Source organism: Rosa rugosa, chromosome 3, assembly GCF_958449725.1.
Source record: "Rosa rugosa chromosome 3, drRosRugo1.1, whole genome shotgun sequence".
Classification (NCBI taxonomy): Eukaryota; Viridiplantae; Streptophyta; class Magnoliopsida; order Rosales; family Rosaceae; genus Rosa; species Rosa rugosa.
In genome coordinates this window covers 47,573,162-47,590,267 of record NC_084822.1, presented here as the reverse complement: position 1 = coordinate 47,590,267, position 17,106 = coordinate 47,573,162, and the positions used below count along the sequence as shown (strand labels likewise).

Sequence of the window (17,106 nt, the reverse complement as noted above, 5' to 3'; positions counted from 1 at the left end):
ACATCCACACAAGCGACAGATAAGGATAGTAGCTTGGATAATGAAACAAGTACAAAGAAAACCACAAAAATTGAACAATCAAAGACATTTTATGATGTCGATCTGGAAAAAGCAAAGAATAAAAAACGGATTAACTGAGATTAATCTAAGCACCATAGTTCCAACATAACCCAAATTCATGAGACCAAATTAACGAATCTAAGCACCATAGTTTCGACAGAAAACCCAAATTCATGAGACCAAACCAAGCAATCTAAGCACCACAGCAATCTAAGCACCACAGTTTCAATAGAAAACCCAAGTTCGTGAGACGAAACCAAGAACTAAAATTTTCAAAAATCAAATAGAATCGACATGTACCAGCTCAAAAGATCAGAGCTTTAAGCCATTCGAAAGCAAACCCAACTCAAATACACAAGAATTAAACAAAAAAGACTGAAACTTTAGATCAAAACCAGCCACAAAATCAGCATTGGTGGGGAAGAGAAGAGAGAGAGCGAACCTACGATGGTGGCGGTCGGAGAAGTACCTCGAGCCGGCTCAGGTCGGAGAGCGACGAGCTCAGGCCGGACAATGACGAGTTCAGATCGGAGAATGAATTAGTGGTCAGGTCGAAGAAGGAAGTCGAGGCTACTTTGGGTCGGTGAAGGAGCTTGAGGCGGCTCTGGTAGTTGAAGGAGCTCGAGGTCGGGTCCGAGAACGGGCTCAGGTCGTAGAACGAGGTCGGGGAGAGTGAGGTCGGGCAAGATGAAAGAGCTGCGCGAAGTCAAGGTGGGAGTCGTTATAATTAGCTAGGGTTGGAGAGTTTTTTGTCTGAAAAGTACTAAGTGTTGGAGGGAACGAAAATTTGGTCCCCGCGTCTCTAAAATTTTTTAACTTGGTCCCTCCGCGTTTTTTCAAAATTTTCGAACGAAACTTTACACATCGGCTAATTTGATAACCGATGTTTATAATGACAATAGAAATCGATTATTTGATGAACCGATGTTAGATCGTTTTTTTACATCGCGTGCAATTCCGACCGATTTAATAGTGATGATGTCTAAGGGCATTTTTCTAGTAGTGTGTATAAAGGCACCTCGCATTAATTTTTTTTATTTTTTTTAATTACTCAGACAACATATAGAGTTATATATGTTGTATGAAGTGTAGCAAAGCTCAGGGAACAAAGATGGAAATTTCCCGCCTGTGCAATCAAAATTTCAGTTTTGGCGCTGAGATTAGACATTTCTCAATCACACAACAGAAATAATTCCTTGTGTTGTAGGAACTTGCAAGCATAACAAACCATTGAAGCCAAATTTACTCGTTTTGGGGAGAGAATGAATGCCATTTTGGAGACTTCTCCAAATTTTGCCACTCACTTGCACAACGGCACATTAAAAACCATTGTATGATAATTTGCAAGTACACTCCTACAACACAAGTAACTAAACTGTTGTACAATTTAGTGGCATCTAGGGTACAATTTGGAGCCAAATTTGAGTCCATCTAGGAGGGAAATCCGCCGCATTTTTTTTTTGATTCACACAACAGATTATTCTTGTAACCGTTGTGCAATGACATTCTAAAAAAAAATTCAGAATTTTAACCACCTTATACAACGTAAGTTTAGTAAACATGTTGTGTGATTCACTTTCCCACATCACACAACGAATTTTTTTTTTTCGTTGTGTAAAAAGTGTTGTATATTAAGGTTGTTGGCCTAGTGACATCTGAAAATGAAAAAAAAAATTTGTTCTAGATTACATTGGAAAATAAGCAATTATATTTGAAAATAAAAAAGAAATACAGATTACATCAGAGAATACATCTGACAAAAAAACCAACAATATGTGAAATACATAACCAAACAATATTAAACCACATCAGTAACTACGTGAAAAAACCCTAGGAGAGTTTTTCTCTCAACCTAGTCTTCAACAACGCTCTAGCCTCCTTCCCTAATTTCCTGCTATCGCTCTCTTCTTGACTTCTCTCCAACCAATGGCTTCCATTGATGCTGTCACATCAAGCTTCGCTACTTCCCTTGCCCTCGCTGAAGGAGGCAGCGCTCCTAACCTAGGAAAGATTGGTGGTGGTCTCGTTCGCATGTCCTTCCAACATTTTCTTATTAGAAAACCTCTGACCCGCAAGTCGGTTGGTCCTAAGGCAGAATTTAGGGTTCAGTAACGAGCTGGAGATTTATTCTTGTTCTCCTTTGAATCAGTGCGTGATCGCAACAAGGTACTCCGAGGTGGAGGTTGGTGTTTTGATCGAGCCCTGGTTTGCTTTGAAGAGTATGACAGCGTCAAACCTCTTCATGAAGATCCTGCCGCTATTGGTACTGTTTCTAGCCCTAGAGACAAGGGCAAAGGAAAGTTTTAAACTTTCTTGGTCTTCTTGCCTAATACTAGAAGTATGGTCTTCGACTACTTTCATCTTAGTTTCTCTAGTTGTAAACCAATTGAGATCACTAGGCGACTAGGTTACTGTTCAAAGGGAGGTCAGTAGTGAGGATTTTGTTTATTTGTTGTTAGGCTCAATAAGTGAGCGTATGTGTTAACAATAAGGGCCACTTGTCTTTTGCTTGGCAGCTTGTGTCATTTATAACTTTGGTATGAGACAGCATCTGATGTACGTGCCTTCTAGCCATGGATAAGTAATGAAATTATCTATTCTTCAAAAAAAAAAAATATATATATATATATATATATATATATATATATATATATATATATATATATATATATATATTAAACCACATCAAAAGATAAACACCAACAATTATGAAATACATAACCAAAACCAATAATTGTCCAAAAAAAAAACTAAATCAATAATAACCAAGCAAACCTGTTCCAGTTCACAAACATAAGCAATCCAAAAACAATAACTAGAAATAAATTAAATATCCAAAGTTCATGCAAGAAAACCAAACCAAAAGAAAATTGTTCGGAATTAAAAAAAAAAAAAACACACACACACCAAAAGAAACTCAAATCATAGATTTTTCAAGGGAAACGGAATGACAAATTATTTGGGCATGTAGCATTGCCACTGCTGTAGTCTCCAAACGCTCCCGACGGAAGTGGTGGTAGTGGGTCTAAGAAGTCCATCGTTTGCGGTGGTACGTGGCAGGTTCATGATTTCTACAAACCAAGGTTGTTGTTCGAACATCTGCTGCTGCTGAATCTGCTCCTCAACCTGTATCATCTGGTATTGCATTTGCTCTATATTTTGTGCCTCCATCTCGGCCTGGTGTTGTTGCTGCTGCTCCACACCTCTACCGGTTCCTTCTCCAAATGTACTCCTCTTCGTCAGGTCGAGCTCCACCGCAATTGGTGCAGCTTGCACCTGATTCTGCTGGTTCTCCTCTTGGTTGTGCTCCTCGGTAGCTTGCTGCTTCATATCTATCTCCCTGAGGTTTTGTTCGATTATAAAAGTGAGGTCATTTAGATCCTTCCTTTCAAGGTCAGATAGGGTTCTCCCCTTCAAGCAGCCAAACATGACTTGAGTGATCTGCTTCTCCTAGTTGTCTCTTTTCAGCTTTCTGATTTTCTCCCCGATTTTGTCAATTCGCTGTCGTAAGAAGGCCTCCTGGTTGACCATGTTTTTTGTCTTGTCCATCTCCTACATATCTTGGAACCTTATCAGCATTTCGTGGACTTCCGGATGACTTAGGAAGACCTCCGGCTCTGCGTCAAAGGGATTGTAGATGATCGCCGCAGCCTTGATGTCATAGAGAGTGGTGATCTCGTACACCTTCTTCAGAAGGCCCTCCTTCCTTTTTCTAAATGTGTTTCTTCGGGAACTCTTATTGACAATGTATTGTAGTTTCACCTTCGTTCTAGCCATGGCTAGCTAGCTAGCAAAGGAAATGGTGAGAAGCTAGGGATTGAATAAGGGAAGAGAAAGAGCTTTGCTATCTTGGAGTGGAGAGAACTGAATTACTGGGTTTGCTATATATAGTGCTAGCAAATGGGTACTTCAATCAAATTTTGCTAGAGTTGTGTCCTGATTTGAAAATTTTATCCATCCTTAAAATGACACAGATAAATTCTGTTGGTGTTCCTGGGATGTGAAATTTAATGAGGGCTTATGCATGCATTAATGGGACCAAACCATTGTTAGGTTGGTTTAATTTTTATAAATTGAAATGGAAATTAACTTTATATGAGAATTGGGCATTATTCATTGAGTCTCAAAAATAAAAAGGGGCCTTAGGATAGGAATGTTATATAAATGTAATTAAAGTGAGTTATTACAAAATCTAGGTAATAGATACCCTACAACATAAATGTTTGATGAGTTGTCTAGATGCATTTATTAAAACTTTTAATTTATTTGTTTTCTATTTTAGTCCGCCTTTAGTTTTTATGTTAAATTTAGTTACCTTTTAAATGCATATATACAAAAAAGCCTAGTTTTTTATGTATTGCATTTTTCATTTCAAACTCAGTTGTTGTTTCCATATTTAAGAAAAAATAAGTTATAATTGAATCCAACCCTTTATGGTTTGAATTAGGGCTGGGCGTCAGGACCCGTGGGACCGAGGACCCGACCCGAACCGAGCAAAAAAGCCCGATTCGGTTCGGTTTTGATATGTAAATTTTATGTTCGGTGCAAAGAGCGACCCGATTCCTTTTTCGTCGGTTCGGTCTCAGGCTTCAAATATTAAGAGACTGAAGGCCCGAAAAGCCCGATCTCAGCCTCCCTCTCTCTCGAGACTAACCTGATCTCAACCTCCCTCTCTCTCGAAAGTGTCGAAACCATCTCAGCCCCTTCTCTCTCTCTCTCTCTCTTCGCCCATTACTAGCTCCTCCAACTCCCCAAGAATCAAGCCATTCCCCGTCTCCGAAATCGTACCCCAGTGAGCCATTGGACGCGAAGCTCCAGAAGTTGACTATTGACTGTTGGTTTTCATTCTGGGAAATCAGGCAATGTTTCTTATTCACTTGGATCGGATTCATGGCAATGTTTGATTGTTGACCTGTACTTTACAAACCCATAAAGGCCTCAACTTTAGGTAAGCACAGAGTCTTTGATCCAATCTCAAGCTTAAAGGTTGCATCTTTCTTTCTGGGTTTGATGATTTGCGTGTTGGGTTTTGATTTGTTTGCTCAAACTTTGATATGGGTTTCCTGCTATTTCATAGTTTGGATTTGTTTATTTGGGATTCTCATGTTCATATTGATTGGTTCTGACAAAAAGATATAATTAGCAGAAAGTTCATGGCAAGGTTTCGTAGCAGACGAGCTGCTTGGAGGGTTGTTGTTTCCTGTTCTTCAAAAATGGTAACAGCCAGTTGAACTGCATATTGGGCCCGAAAAGCCCGAAAGACCAAACTGAAAAGCCCGAGTTCGGTTTCTGTCAGTTTTCATTTTGGAAAAAGCCCGATCCGACCCGAACCGACAGTTTCGAGCTCGGTTTCGGTCTTACTAATTTTCAGGCCCGACCCGAGCCCAGCCCTAGTTTGAATATGAACAATTCAATTATAACTTATTGGGGGACATAAGAGTTAAGTAAAAAAATATGAACAATTCGAAACAAAATTTTCGCTAAATCATAGTTTTGAAAACTCAAACTATTTTCTGATAAAAATAAAATAAAAAAACCCAAACGATTTTTATTACGATAAGAGAGGGGAAAATGTGGTATTGGATTCCATCTAACTGAACCAAATAAGGATGAACCACAATTTGTTGGAGAAAAATACTCGATGACACATTGACACATGATTCTCTTTCAAATCATGCTACAACAAAAATAAAAATACCGATGATATACAGATCTTTTATGTTTACTGAAAATAAGGATGAAAGAGAAGAAGATGACTAAGAGATGAGAATTGAGAATTGGTTTGAGAGCTAACTGCCTGATTCTCTTTCCAATGAATGATATAACAAAATAAAATTTACTAAAAAAAATATGATGATATACCGATCTTCTATGTTAATTCGAAAATAAGGATGAAATCGAAGAAGACGACTAAAAGAGGGAGAAGAGTTTCGTCCTGTAATAATGCTGTTTTGAGTTGAAACTAGCCGAGAGAGCTAGAGAGGCTCAGTGAAAGAAATAGGAATTAGGTAATTCATTGTCTTGACTCGCATATAAATAGTGAGAATATTTGCCACACAAACATCATAAAAACATTCACTACGTATGCACCATCAAAAGTATTAAATAACCATCTCAACAATAAAAATCAACCAGCCATACATATAACGTTGTTCATGGTGTGGTGATGCACAAGTAAGATTTGAGTTGTTACTAGATACGTATATGAGATCCAGGTTGTCATTGAATCCGTCATCATTTTCGCCATTAGATTTGCACTCCGATTCATTTTTGGTTTTCTATATGGTACCCTAGTCTCTGGTTATTTTTTTTTGAAAGGATTTGATTTAATTAGATATCAAAGCCATGAAAACAGGCCAGAGTCTAACAGAACTTACATAAGAAGAGCCGGAACAAACCGGATATCCTATCTAAGTCACACCTAAACTCATTAAAGTCTAAATGGTCGCTCGCTGAAACAGCAAGCCAACAAACTAAGCAAGAATAATCTCACTTCCTAAGGCAAAATCATTCATCTAGTCTAATCTGCCAGCACTCAATTGTGGTACACATATCAACTAGAAACATCTTAGAAAGTATATAGAGGTCACTCCCACTTGAGAAGGCTTGAAGTTCAGAATGTCATGAAATTTTGTACCTTAAGCAAGTACCTTCTCCTTCCCCTGGGGGTCGAAGTTGGTCCCTGTCTCAGGCTCCTCAGCATCCAACAACCTCGGCATCAGGTTGGTCTTTTTGCTCTCCAGCTCTCCATCATGAGACTTTGGCTTATTCCGACGACCCTTTGGTCGACCCTTTTTCTTCGGAGTCTTCCCAACATTAATCGGGACCTCCACAAGTTCACCAAGATGAAATTCATGAGGGATCTCCGCCAAGATTGGCTTATGTCGCTTCTCCATACTCCATTCACCTTGGCACCATTTGCGTATCCCCAAAGTTTTTGGGTAGATAGCCTCTGTCCCCCCAAGTGCAGTTGACCCACCAAGATTCCCATCCAAAGGCAAAACAAGCCCATGGTCAACGAGCCCATCCCCAGGTTGGAGCCCAACAACCGTACCCAGCCCACCACTTTGCGCAGTCAACTCTGGCCTCGAGGTCAACCCTAATTTGAAGTTAGGGTTTCCCGCCGAAAACACTGGGGCCTCCAAACTTGCAGCAGCCGCTAGTTCCGCCTCCGGTCTATCTGCCCTCTCCGGCCCAACCATCACCACCGCCTCTGCTGGTTTCTCTGAGGCCAGGGAACCCAAGGCCGGGTCCGGTTGTAGCGTCTCCGGCACCAGCGACACCGCCACAGGCATCGGCAACAGCCCCTTGTCACAGGCACCACCACCATGACCAAACAACCCACAAGCCGGGCATATGCCATGACATTTCTCATACCTGAATTCCAGCAGAACAGAAACCTCCGGTGAGAAACAGTACGTACGTCGTGCCCAAATCCTCCGACGCACATCATGGACAACCCAGATCCGTTGGACGGGATCCTTCCGCTTCAACGCCGCCGCATCTACCTTCACCAAGGCCCCCAGATCATTCCCGATTAGAGTTAAAGCTCGCTCATTGCGCATAGCAACCCGAAGCCCCGTCACGGTTATCCAAAGTTCCAAGGATTGAAGGGAGACTGCCTCCACCGATCCAATGCCGTCGTAGTCAGCCAAGACAAGCATAGAACCGCTGAAGAACCGAGGACCACCGTGAAGAACGTGGTCCTTCTCCTCCAGTGACTTAAATTGAAATACGAAGACCCCTGCCTTCTCTTCACGAATCAAAACCCTTTCCTTGAGCCGCCACACTCCTGAAAGCGCCGCCGCAAACGATGGGACGGCCACGGGACGTTTTGGAGCTAGCAGCCGGCCACAGAGATAAAAGTAGGGATCTTGGAGTGCTTCTCAGCCCCCAATCAGGCTCACCACGGCCTCCTCCGCCAGGGCAAGCGTCGACGCCGCTTTTCCCGCCGCCATCACGAAGCTGTTCTCGATCAGTTTCTCAGCCAGAGAGAAACCCTAGCAGAGAGAAAAAGCCGACTTCTTGAGAATATTAGCGAAATAATTCCTCTGGTTATTTTTTCATTAAACATTATTTGCAAATATAATCTAGTTTTGATACGGACATCCACAACCCGTGTTGTTATTTTGTTGAAAGAATTATCTCTATTATGCTTCGAAGTGGTCATTGTAATCGTTTCTTATCATAGAATTGAGACAATTTTATTACCCACGCAATCCATGGAAGTCCAGTTTCCGCGAAGGCTGGGGGAGGTCACTTACTCTAGTGACTCTAGTGTTGGTGGTTATAGAGCTATTTTTCATGATTATAGAGGAAACTTTCTTGGTGTTTTTTCTTCAAATTTTGACATTCTTAGTTTAGTTCCATTACGGCGCAGATGATGACTATTAGAGCTATTGAGTTAGCTTGGGTTCGGGAATGGTTAGAGGCAGATTCTTCTCATCCTTGATTTATTCGCTTTTCCCGTTTGGTTCCTTGGTAATTAAACGGGTTGAGTGGTCAGTGGAGGAATTGTTTGCTCCATATTTTGATGGTGCAATTTCGCTCATCTCACATTTTTTAAGAAAGTAATAATGTTGCAGACTTCGTATTGTTTGGTGGGATTTGACTCCTCCCTTGTTGCAGTCTACCCACACGTTAAACAGTTAAACTCCGTATTTGTTTACAACTTTACGGTGCATCTATCATTCTATCTCATGGTCTCGTTTCACTTAAAAACTTGCCGCTAGCATTTTTGCTGTAAACCCATCTCAGTCTCGCCGACGGCAGTCGTCATTTGCCTCAACCTACTTAGCGGGTTGTTGCTGATGACCTAGTTTACCGTAGGCGGCGAGATGTTTCAGCCGCACCGGCCTCACATTTAACTTAAGCCAACATTTCAACCCCAATTCAAGTGTTGGGTTTCTCTCATTTCTATTGTACTTTTTCCTTTGCTTTCTGGGAAAATTTAGGAAAAGAATCATTCACCAAGAAAGAAAGCATGAAAACCGAAAGAAATGACTTTTAAATCAATCAAACAAACAACAGTTGTAAAATCTTCCCAAATTTTGCATTAGGAATCTGAATTGAGTGAATTCTCTGGCTTCTGAACGTGGAACTTATATTGGTTAAAAATGGTGGCTCTCTTTTGAAGTAAAGGAGTGAATAGTTTCTGGAGATGGGGATTTGTTTATGTAGGTACATGTGCATTTCTGATTGGTGTTTGATTTTTGGAAAGTAAAAGTATGAACGAGGAAGAGAACCTTAATAAACTTGCAGAAATGGATTAGGAAAGGAATCATATAGCTAAGGATTGCCCAAAACTTCGGCTTGAATAGTAGTGCTTTGTCCACACGTATTCTTCTTTACCCTGTTTCTTTATATGTGGCTGTTGTAAGTTCCTAAGCGCCATTCATATTCAAATACCATAGTAGCTCCCTTATAGTGAAATAGAAAGAAAGGGACAGAGCAAGTAGTGATATGGCAACAGAATTCAAAGTGTTCTGGTTACCGGTTTTATTGGTTTCTATGATCATTGTTTCATCAGGTATTTCTTGATCATAACAATCTTTGTGGTTTAATCTTTCTTTTACAATCGCATTGATATAGGAATTTGATAAGGAACATACTCCTTTACATATAAGTTCTTTATGTAAACATGTTGCAATCCTACTAGTACAACAATGTCATATGATCAAAAGTAGTAAGGGAGTAGATGTAGAACCCTTCTAAATTTATAGTTAATTGGTGCACCATCCTCTTTATTAAGTTTGGGAGGAATTGAGTTTCTTGAATTTTTGTCTCCAGGACCCAAGTTGTCCGAGTCTGCTAGAATTTTCACCATTATAAACAATTGCAAAGAGACAATCTGGCCTGCAGTATTTCCTGGGGAGAACTTCAACGGTGGTGGCTTTCCACTAAAATCAGGCCAGTCCGTTGTATTCACAGCTCCGGTTAGCTGGTCTGGCCGGATATGGGGTCGTACCGGCTGCAACTTTGACAAAAATGGCAATGGAACATGCCAGACTGGGGCATGTGGCACCAGCCTCAAGTGTGGAGGCTCAGGAAACACCCCAGCATCACTTGCTGAATTTACACTTGCGCAGCCAGATTTTTATGATGTTAGTCTTGTTGATGGGTTTAACTTGCCATTAACTGTCACACCTGTTAATGGTTCGGGAAATTGCAGTGCTTCTGGTTGTGATGGGGACCTGAGGACTACTTGCCCGAATGAGTTGGCTCTGAAATCAAATGGGAAGACTGTTGGCTGCCGCAGCGCCTGCGATGTGTACAACACTGATGAGTATTGTTGCAGAGGGGTATATGGAAACGCTGCTGTATGTAAACCCACATATTATTCCAAGAAGTTCAAAGAAGCATGCCCTACTGCATATAGTTACGCGTATGATGATCCATCCAGTATTTTCACTTGCTCAGGCACTGATTATATCATCGCATTCTGCTCATCCAGGTTTGCCATTACCTACTTTTAAATACTAAAGCTCACGAAAGTGAACATCAAATTTTGATTCTTGATAGTACATACATACGAAGTGCTATGTTCTTAGACAAAATCTAGAGCAATGATCAACAAGAGCAATGCTAAAGCATTCTGTGTTTGCCTTTTGCTTGTTGTGCAATCATTAACATTTGTTTTCCTCTGAATATGCATGTGTTTATATGCAGGAAGCAACCGGTATGTACATATCATAACAACAAGCTTGTCTGCAGTGGATCAATTGGTTTAAAGTCATCGAGATTGTGGGCGACGATGCTTGTACTGCTACTGCTGATTAACTTATGGATAATTTTTTGACAAGATTGTTCTTTTTTTTTCTTTTTTCTAATTCCCTGAGTTTAGAGGTGTGTTGCATCCCCTTTCGAACTTATACAGAGCCAGTTCAAAAGAATGCATCAGTCTCTTTGCCAGAGGATTGTCCATGTTGGTTGTACATGTCAAGTTATTCAGTTTATTCTTTTCCTTCAGTTGAAGATAAATAATGAATGCATCTGCTATGAACAGAATTTGCCTCTTTTCCTTTTCTTCATTCTGCCTTCTATTTGAAGTAAACAATGGTATTGGGGCGTTGGACCTTGTCTCAGGTTGTATTGAAGGAATTGTGTCCTAAAACAATCATTTTGATGTAATTATTATTATTCAAAAGGGCAAGTTTATTGTTCATTGCTTATACTTAATATTTGATTGAACAAGGTCCAAGGAATATGAGTTAAAGAGAAAGTAATCTAAAGAGTTAGATGTGTGAGACATTTACTCTTTCACACTCTTATCCTAAAAGGTTCCTAGTCATAGGATTATCACTTGGACATTGATAATCCGGAAAGACTAGCACATACTATGTATTCTCAATATGGAGGATGATATGTCTCTTGTCATTTGTGTAGAGACACTAATACAAGTATGTGGGTGCTCTTAACTTAAAGAGTATACTGAACGCGATCATTAGAGTTCTTGTATGGAGTCTTACTTACATGTCAAACTTGAACTCTAAATTGCAATAATACAAATTAGTCCTTTGACCTGAGACACCATAGTTGTCTTATGAGTGAATGGATTATCTCTTGATGATGCAATAACATTGTGTCCCTTAATGGATATAATAGATGCATTCATTGGTATAATCAATTCGGTCATGGAGACATGTGAGTGTACAACAAGGAATCTCTATCCTTAAGTAAATAAGGTGTATGTTCAAAGATGTGATTCAATGAGTCTTTGGCCAAAGCATTGAATGAGATTTAAAAAGGAGTTTTTAATCACATTCTAAGAATCACATAAGAATGAAAATCACATTAGGGGATTGACATATCAATTCCATACCCCGATGATGTGATTTAGAACATAGTGTAAGAGAAGGACCGTATTGTATTGTAATTCCAATTGAATAGGTTCTTTGTCATTCTACATTAACTAGGGTAGTCATGATATGTTGCAAGACGTCACTCATGACTTGTGAAGTCCCCGAGGATTAATAAACATTTATTATCCTAATAACAAGGGAGAATCAAAAATGGAGTTTTTGATTCGTAAACAAAATAGAATGGTTTCTATAAACTTCACTGCCTTGTTAATTAGAACCTAAGAGATCGCACACCATATAAGTGGATCATTGAGATTGTATATGAAGAAGATTAAACAAGAGTTGGTTATGAGCAAATAATTAATTAGATTTATTATTTGAACATAATTAAGATTTTCGGGTAAAACCGAACCTATTGGGCCTAAACGATTGTCGGGTTTTTTGGTGTGGACTTGGGCTTCACTAAATGAGATTTAAATGAAAGCCCAAGACACATTTTTAGTGCCCAATAACATGTATGGACCAGCCAAAATATTGGCTTTATGAAAGTCAATATTTTTCTTTTAGTAATTGGAGTTATTTCCTATTATATAAAAGGGAAAGCATGGACAAAGAAAAGTGAGTGTCTCCACACTATTATTTTCAGATTAGAGAGAGAGAAAGAGAGTTCTCTCTTGGTCCATTTTTCAGAAATTAAAGGAAAGAAGAACACTTGCATAATTTCTTCTTTTCTTTCATCTTTCTTCATCTCTTGATTCACTTGGTGAAGATCCTTAGAGGCCATATATTTTTGTGGCTTTACTTGTTACATCAAGGAGGAGATTACAAGCACAAGAAGGAGTATAAGAAGGAGTTCTTAATTCAAGGTGCTTCAAGGTGGAGGAAACACACACAAGGAGAGATCAAGGAGAGAAACTTTGGTGGTTCACTTGGATCGGATTAAAATCACGCTCCAAGGGTGAGTAGAACATAAACTCCCTCTTTGTTCTTCCTTACTATGCATGCTTTGTTTATATACATATCACAATAAGCCAAGATCATGGGTTAAAGGAATGGATTTTATGTTTAGTTAGTAGTTTAATTGTTAAACTTATTCCGCACTAATTAAAAAGTTTTGAAATCCATCCATTCCTTCAATTGGTATCAGAGCCATTGGCTTAATTTTGTTATGTTATAAACATGGCTAAGTATGTTTGTTGATGTGATTTTCTTAAGCTTAGAGTAATATGTAATTTAGATCATAAAATTTGCTTTATCATAAAAGTTATGAAGCATGTGATGTAAGGTAGATTTTATGATAGCAAGAAAAAGGTTTCTAGAAATTACATGTAAGAAGTGGTTTAAGTTTTATGAAACTTTAATGCATATGAGATATGTATTAAGGGGTTCTATATGTTTCTTAATTAAAATGTTAATCTTAGAAACATGTTAGATGATATATGCTTTAGGGGATGCATGTTTTGGCTTCAAAGATGAAGTAAACAAGTGTTCAATGGAAGAACATAAAGCTGGAATTTTATTTCCAGCTTTTTGGAATATGTCTAAACTAGTTGTGAACTAGCTAATTTTTCCATGGTGTTTGCTCTCACTTTTGATCCATAAATTCATGAATTGTTATTTACCTAATAGTTAATGATGACATAAAATCATTTCCATGTTTCTCTCACCAAATAGTTGGTAGAGTTAGTCATCTTTATTATTAGTTTCTCTAAATAACTCTCCAAAAGTTGGTGATGCATGATGTAAAACATTATCTCTAAATCACTCACCAAAAGTTGGTGATGCATGATGTAAAACATTATCTCTAAAATCACTCACCAAAAGTTTGTGATACATGATGTAAAACATTATCTCTAAATCACTCACCAAAAGTTGGTGATGCATGATGTAAAACATTATCCCCTAAATTACTCACCAAAAGTTAATGATGCATGATGTAAGACATCACCTCATAAATCACTCAACTAATTTACTTGCTTAAATTAAAGTAATTTAGTGGTTAACTTATTTTAATTGAGTTAAATATGCTTGTTTAATTAACCTTATTAATCTTGGTTAATTAAAGGATGATTATGGACTATGGCCTAATATAATTGAGCATGAGATTGGCCGACTATTCATTTTGAATGAATGTGGTTATGTAATTAAAGTAGTTAATTCATTTGGGTTATGTAATTAATTTGATTAATTCATTTGGTTGTGTAACTAAGTAGCTTATTTAATTTATTCAAGTTTGATTAAATTTAAATGGGAGCTTGTATGCCCCTTATCCACTCTTGTAATCGAAGATGGAGGCACATGATGATGATCCAAAGAAGAAGTTTGAAGTCATCAAGCCTTGAAATAAGTTCAAGTGCAAAGTGTAATAGCTTAGCTTAGTTATTTAATTTTCGTAATCGTTACGCGTAATTAAAATCAACCACCCAAACATGACCTTGATCCAACATATTGGCTCATGTTGGATCAAACAATAAGTCCATAATCATCCTATGTGACCTATTATAATTGCATGTTCATTGCACTTGATCAAGTAATTTTATATTTCCCATGATTCCATTTGAAAAATGTTTTTGATGAAATCAAATTGTTTTCTGAAAACAATTAGTGGGAGTATTTTATTATAGATCAAGTATAATGAATGTGTGATTGCAATAGGATCAAAGCAAATGCAATGTGATTGTTATTAATGAGATTATTAAAGATGAGACCTTAAAATTCCCTCAAAGTGATATTAAGTTGAAAAACGAAGAAGTCATTATGAATGCTTCTTTGTGGCCTTCCAACATTGTAATCTCCTAGTAGATGTTCTTGCATGTGAATATCATTCCGAACGGAGGTATTTCTTGCTAGGAGCATTAAAGAGAGGTTATTCAACATTTGATGTTGTAAGGTAGGGACAAATCTTGGTCAATATTCTATTATGATGAGATTTAATTTTTGATCTCTATACTTACATGAGATGTTGGGTATAGCTTAACTAGAGTAATTTATCAATATCCTATTATGGTGAGACTTAATTACTTTAGAGGCCAAAGTTATGGATATTCACATTTGATGTGATTGGATAAGAGTATCCTCTCATGGAAATTAAGTTGACCTATAGTTCTATTATGATGCGGTTGGCTTAATGAAAATGAGTCTTCCATACTCACTAAGAGTTTTAATTTATACTCTCGAATTCCTTGAGGGATTTGGAATTTGTTAAAATAGTGAGAGGGTGCCATTTGATTCTTAAGACCCGAGTCACTTGGTTTTAAAATCAATCTCACTTCTTTTATTTTATGTTATGTAGACTGCAATATGTCAGGACATCCTATCACCAAAATTCTCAATGAAAATCGTCTTGAGGGCCCAAACTTCAATGACTGGCTCCGCAATTTGAAAATTGTATTGACATTCGATAAGATCGCTTATGTCTTACAAAATGCACCTCCTCACACTCCATTGGCTCAAGATGCAACCGATGAGCAACGTGTTGCTTATCAAAAGCATAAGGATGATGACACGCAAGCTAAATGTGTTATGCTTGCATCCATGAACTCACAACTTCAGAAGCAACATGAGAATATGGATAGCGCCAGTTCTATATTACTTCATCTCACTGAATTATTTGGTGAGAGAAATAGAAATGTGCGATTCACAGCTGTCAATGAGCTTGTTAAGACAAAGCATGTGAGGGGTGCTCCTGTGCATCAACATGGTCTAAAAATGATAGGCCTTATTGAGCAAATTCAAGACCTTGGATTTGCACTTGATGCGGAGCTAGCTCAAGATCTTCTTCTATCCTCCCTAGATGATTCATTTTCTCAGTTCATAATGAACTATAATATGCAACAAATGGATCATAGTCTTTCTGATCTTCTCAATATGCTGGTAACAGCTGAGAAGCAAATCAAGAAAGAGAGTGGGAGTGTGGCCATTGTCGCTTCTTCTTCCAAGTCCAAAGGCAAGGGCAAAGGGAAGAAGAAACAAGTGGCAAAGCCTAAAGGAGCAGTCCAAAAGAAGAAGAAGAAGGAACAAAAGGAACCAAAAGGTGTTTGTTTCTTTTGCAACAAGGATGGGCATTGGAAGAGGAATTGCAAAGCTTATCTTGCATCCTTGAAGAACCAGTCTTCAACAGCAGGTATGATCAATGTGATTGAATCAATACTTACAGTTAATAATACTTCCACTTGGATAATTGATTCAGGTGCATCTCACCATGTTTGCACTTCGTTGCAGGACCTAGTGGGAGCAAGGAAGCTTAAAGCTGGAGAAATCACCCTACGTGTTGGAAATGGCACAAGAGTTGACGCCAAAGCCGTGGGGACTTATATTTTGAAGTTACCATCAGGAGATACATTGGAGTTAAATAATTGTCTTTATCTTCCTATATGTATAAAGAACCTTATCTCCATCTCCATGCTTTTGAAGGATGGTTATAGAGTAGTTTTTGATAAACTAAGTGGTTTTGTATCTATTAATGAACGCATGATATGTCATGCTAATATTATTGATGGTCTCTTTCATCTAGCTTTAGATGGTAGTATTAATTGTATGAAGGAAAATGCTTTGGGATCTAAGAGATCTCGGGAAACGGTTAACCCCATTAAGATGTGGCACATTAAGCTTGGTCATATTAGCCAAGATAGAATTCACAAATTATCCAAAAATGGATATTTAGAGTCGTTAGGATCTGATCCTATGCCTACTTGTGAGTCTTGTCTAAAAGGAAAAATGACCAAGTCACATTATGGTGGACAAAGAACAAGAGTTAAAGAACTCTTAGGCCTAATACATACCGATGTATGTGGTCCCATGTCCACTATTAGTAAAGGTGGATTCTCATACTTCATAACTTTTACCGATGACTATTCTCGGTTTGGATATATATACCTTATGAAGCACAAATCTGAAGCCTTTGAAATGTTCAAAGAATTTAAAAATGAAGTTGAGAAACAAACCGACAAGAGTATTAAGGCTCTAAGATCCGATCGAGGAGGCGAATACTTAAGCAATGAGTTTATTGATTATCTCAAACAAGAAGGCATTGTTTCTTCATTAGCTCCTCCTGGAACACCACAACTCAATGGTGTCTCTGAAAGGAGAAATCGAACTTTGTTAGACATGGTTCGTTCCATGATGAGCTATACTGATTTACCTATATCCTTTTGGGGATATGCACTTCAAACAGCAATTTATTTGTTAAATAGAGTGCCTTCTAAGTCCATCCCTCTTACACCATATGAGATGTGGCATGGGAAGA

General features: G+C 38.4%; 1 protein-coding gene across 1 annotated transcript; it reads left to right on the top strand.

Annotated features, from left to right (window-relative positions):
• Positions 1–9,439: 9,439 nt before the first annotated feature.
• Positions 9,440–11,076, top strand: LOC133739656 (pathogenesis-related thaumatin-like protein 3.5). Its single transcript, XM_062167436.1, has 3 exons — positions 9,440–9,589; positions 9,850–10,513; positions 10,729–11,076. Exons 1-3 carry the CDS (start codon positions 9,523–9,525, stop codon positions 10,856–10,858), a joined length of 861 nt encoding a protein of 286 aa, XP_062023420.1. The 5' UTR covers positions 9,440–9,522; the 3' UTR covers positions 10,859–11,076.
• Positions 11,077–17,106: the final 6,030 nt, after the last annotated feature.

Excerpts from the sequence above, each read along its gene's own strand:
- LOC133739656 (XM_062167436.1), top strand. The coding sequence starts at position 9,523 with ATGGCAACAGAATTCAAAGTGTTCTGGTTACCGGTTTTATTGGTTTCT. Across the intron at positions 9,590-9,849 it reads TATGATCATTGTTTCATCAG|GACCCAAGTTGTCCGAGTCT; the intron begins GTATTTCTTGAT and ends TTTTGTCTCCAG. Across the intron at positions 10,514-10,728 it reads ATCGCATTCTGCTCATCCAG|GAAGCAACCGGTATGTACAT; the intron begins GTTTGCCATTAC and ends GTTTATATGCAG.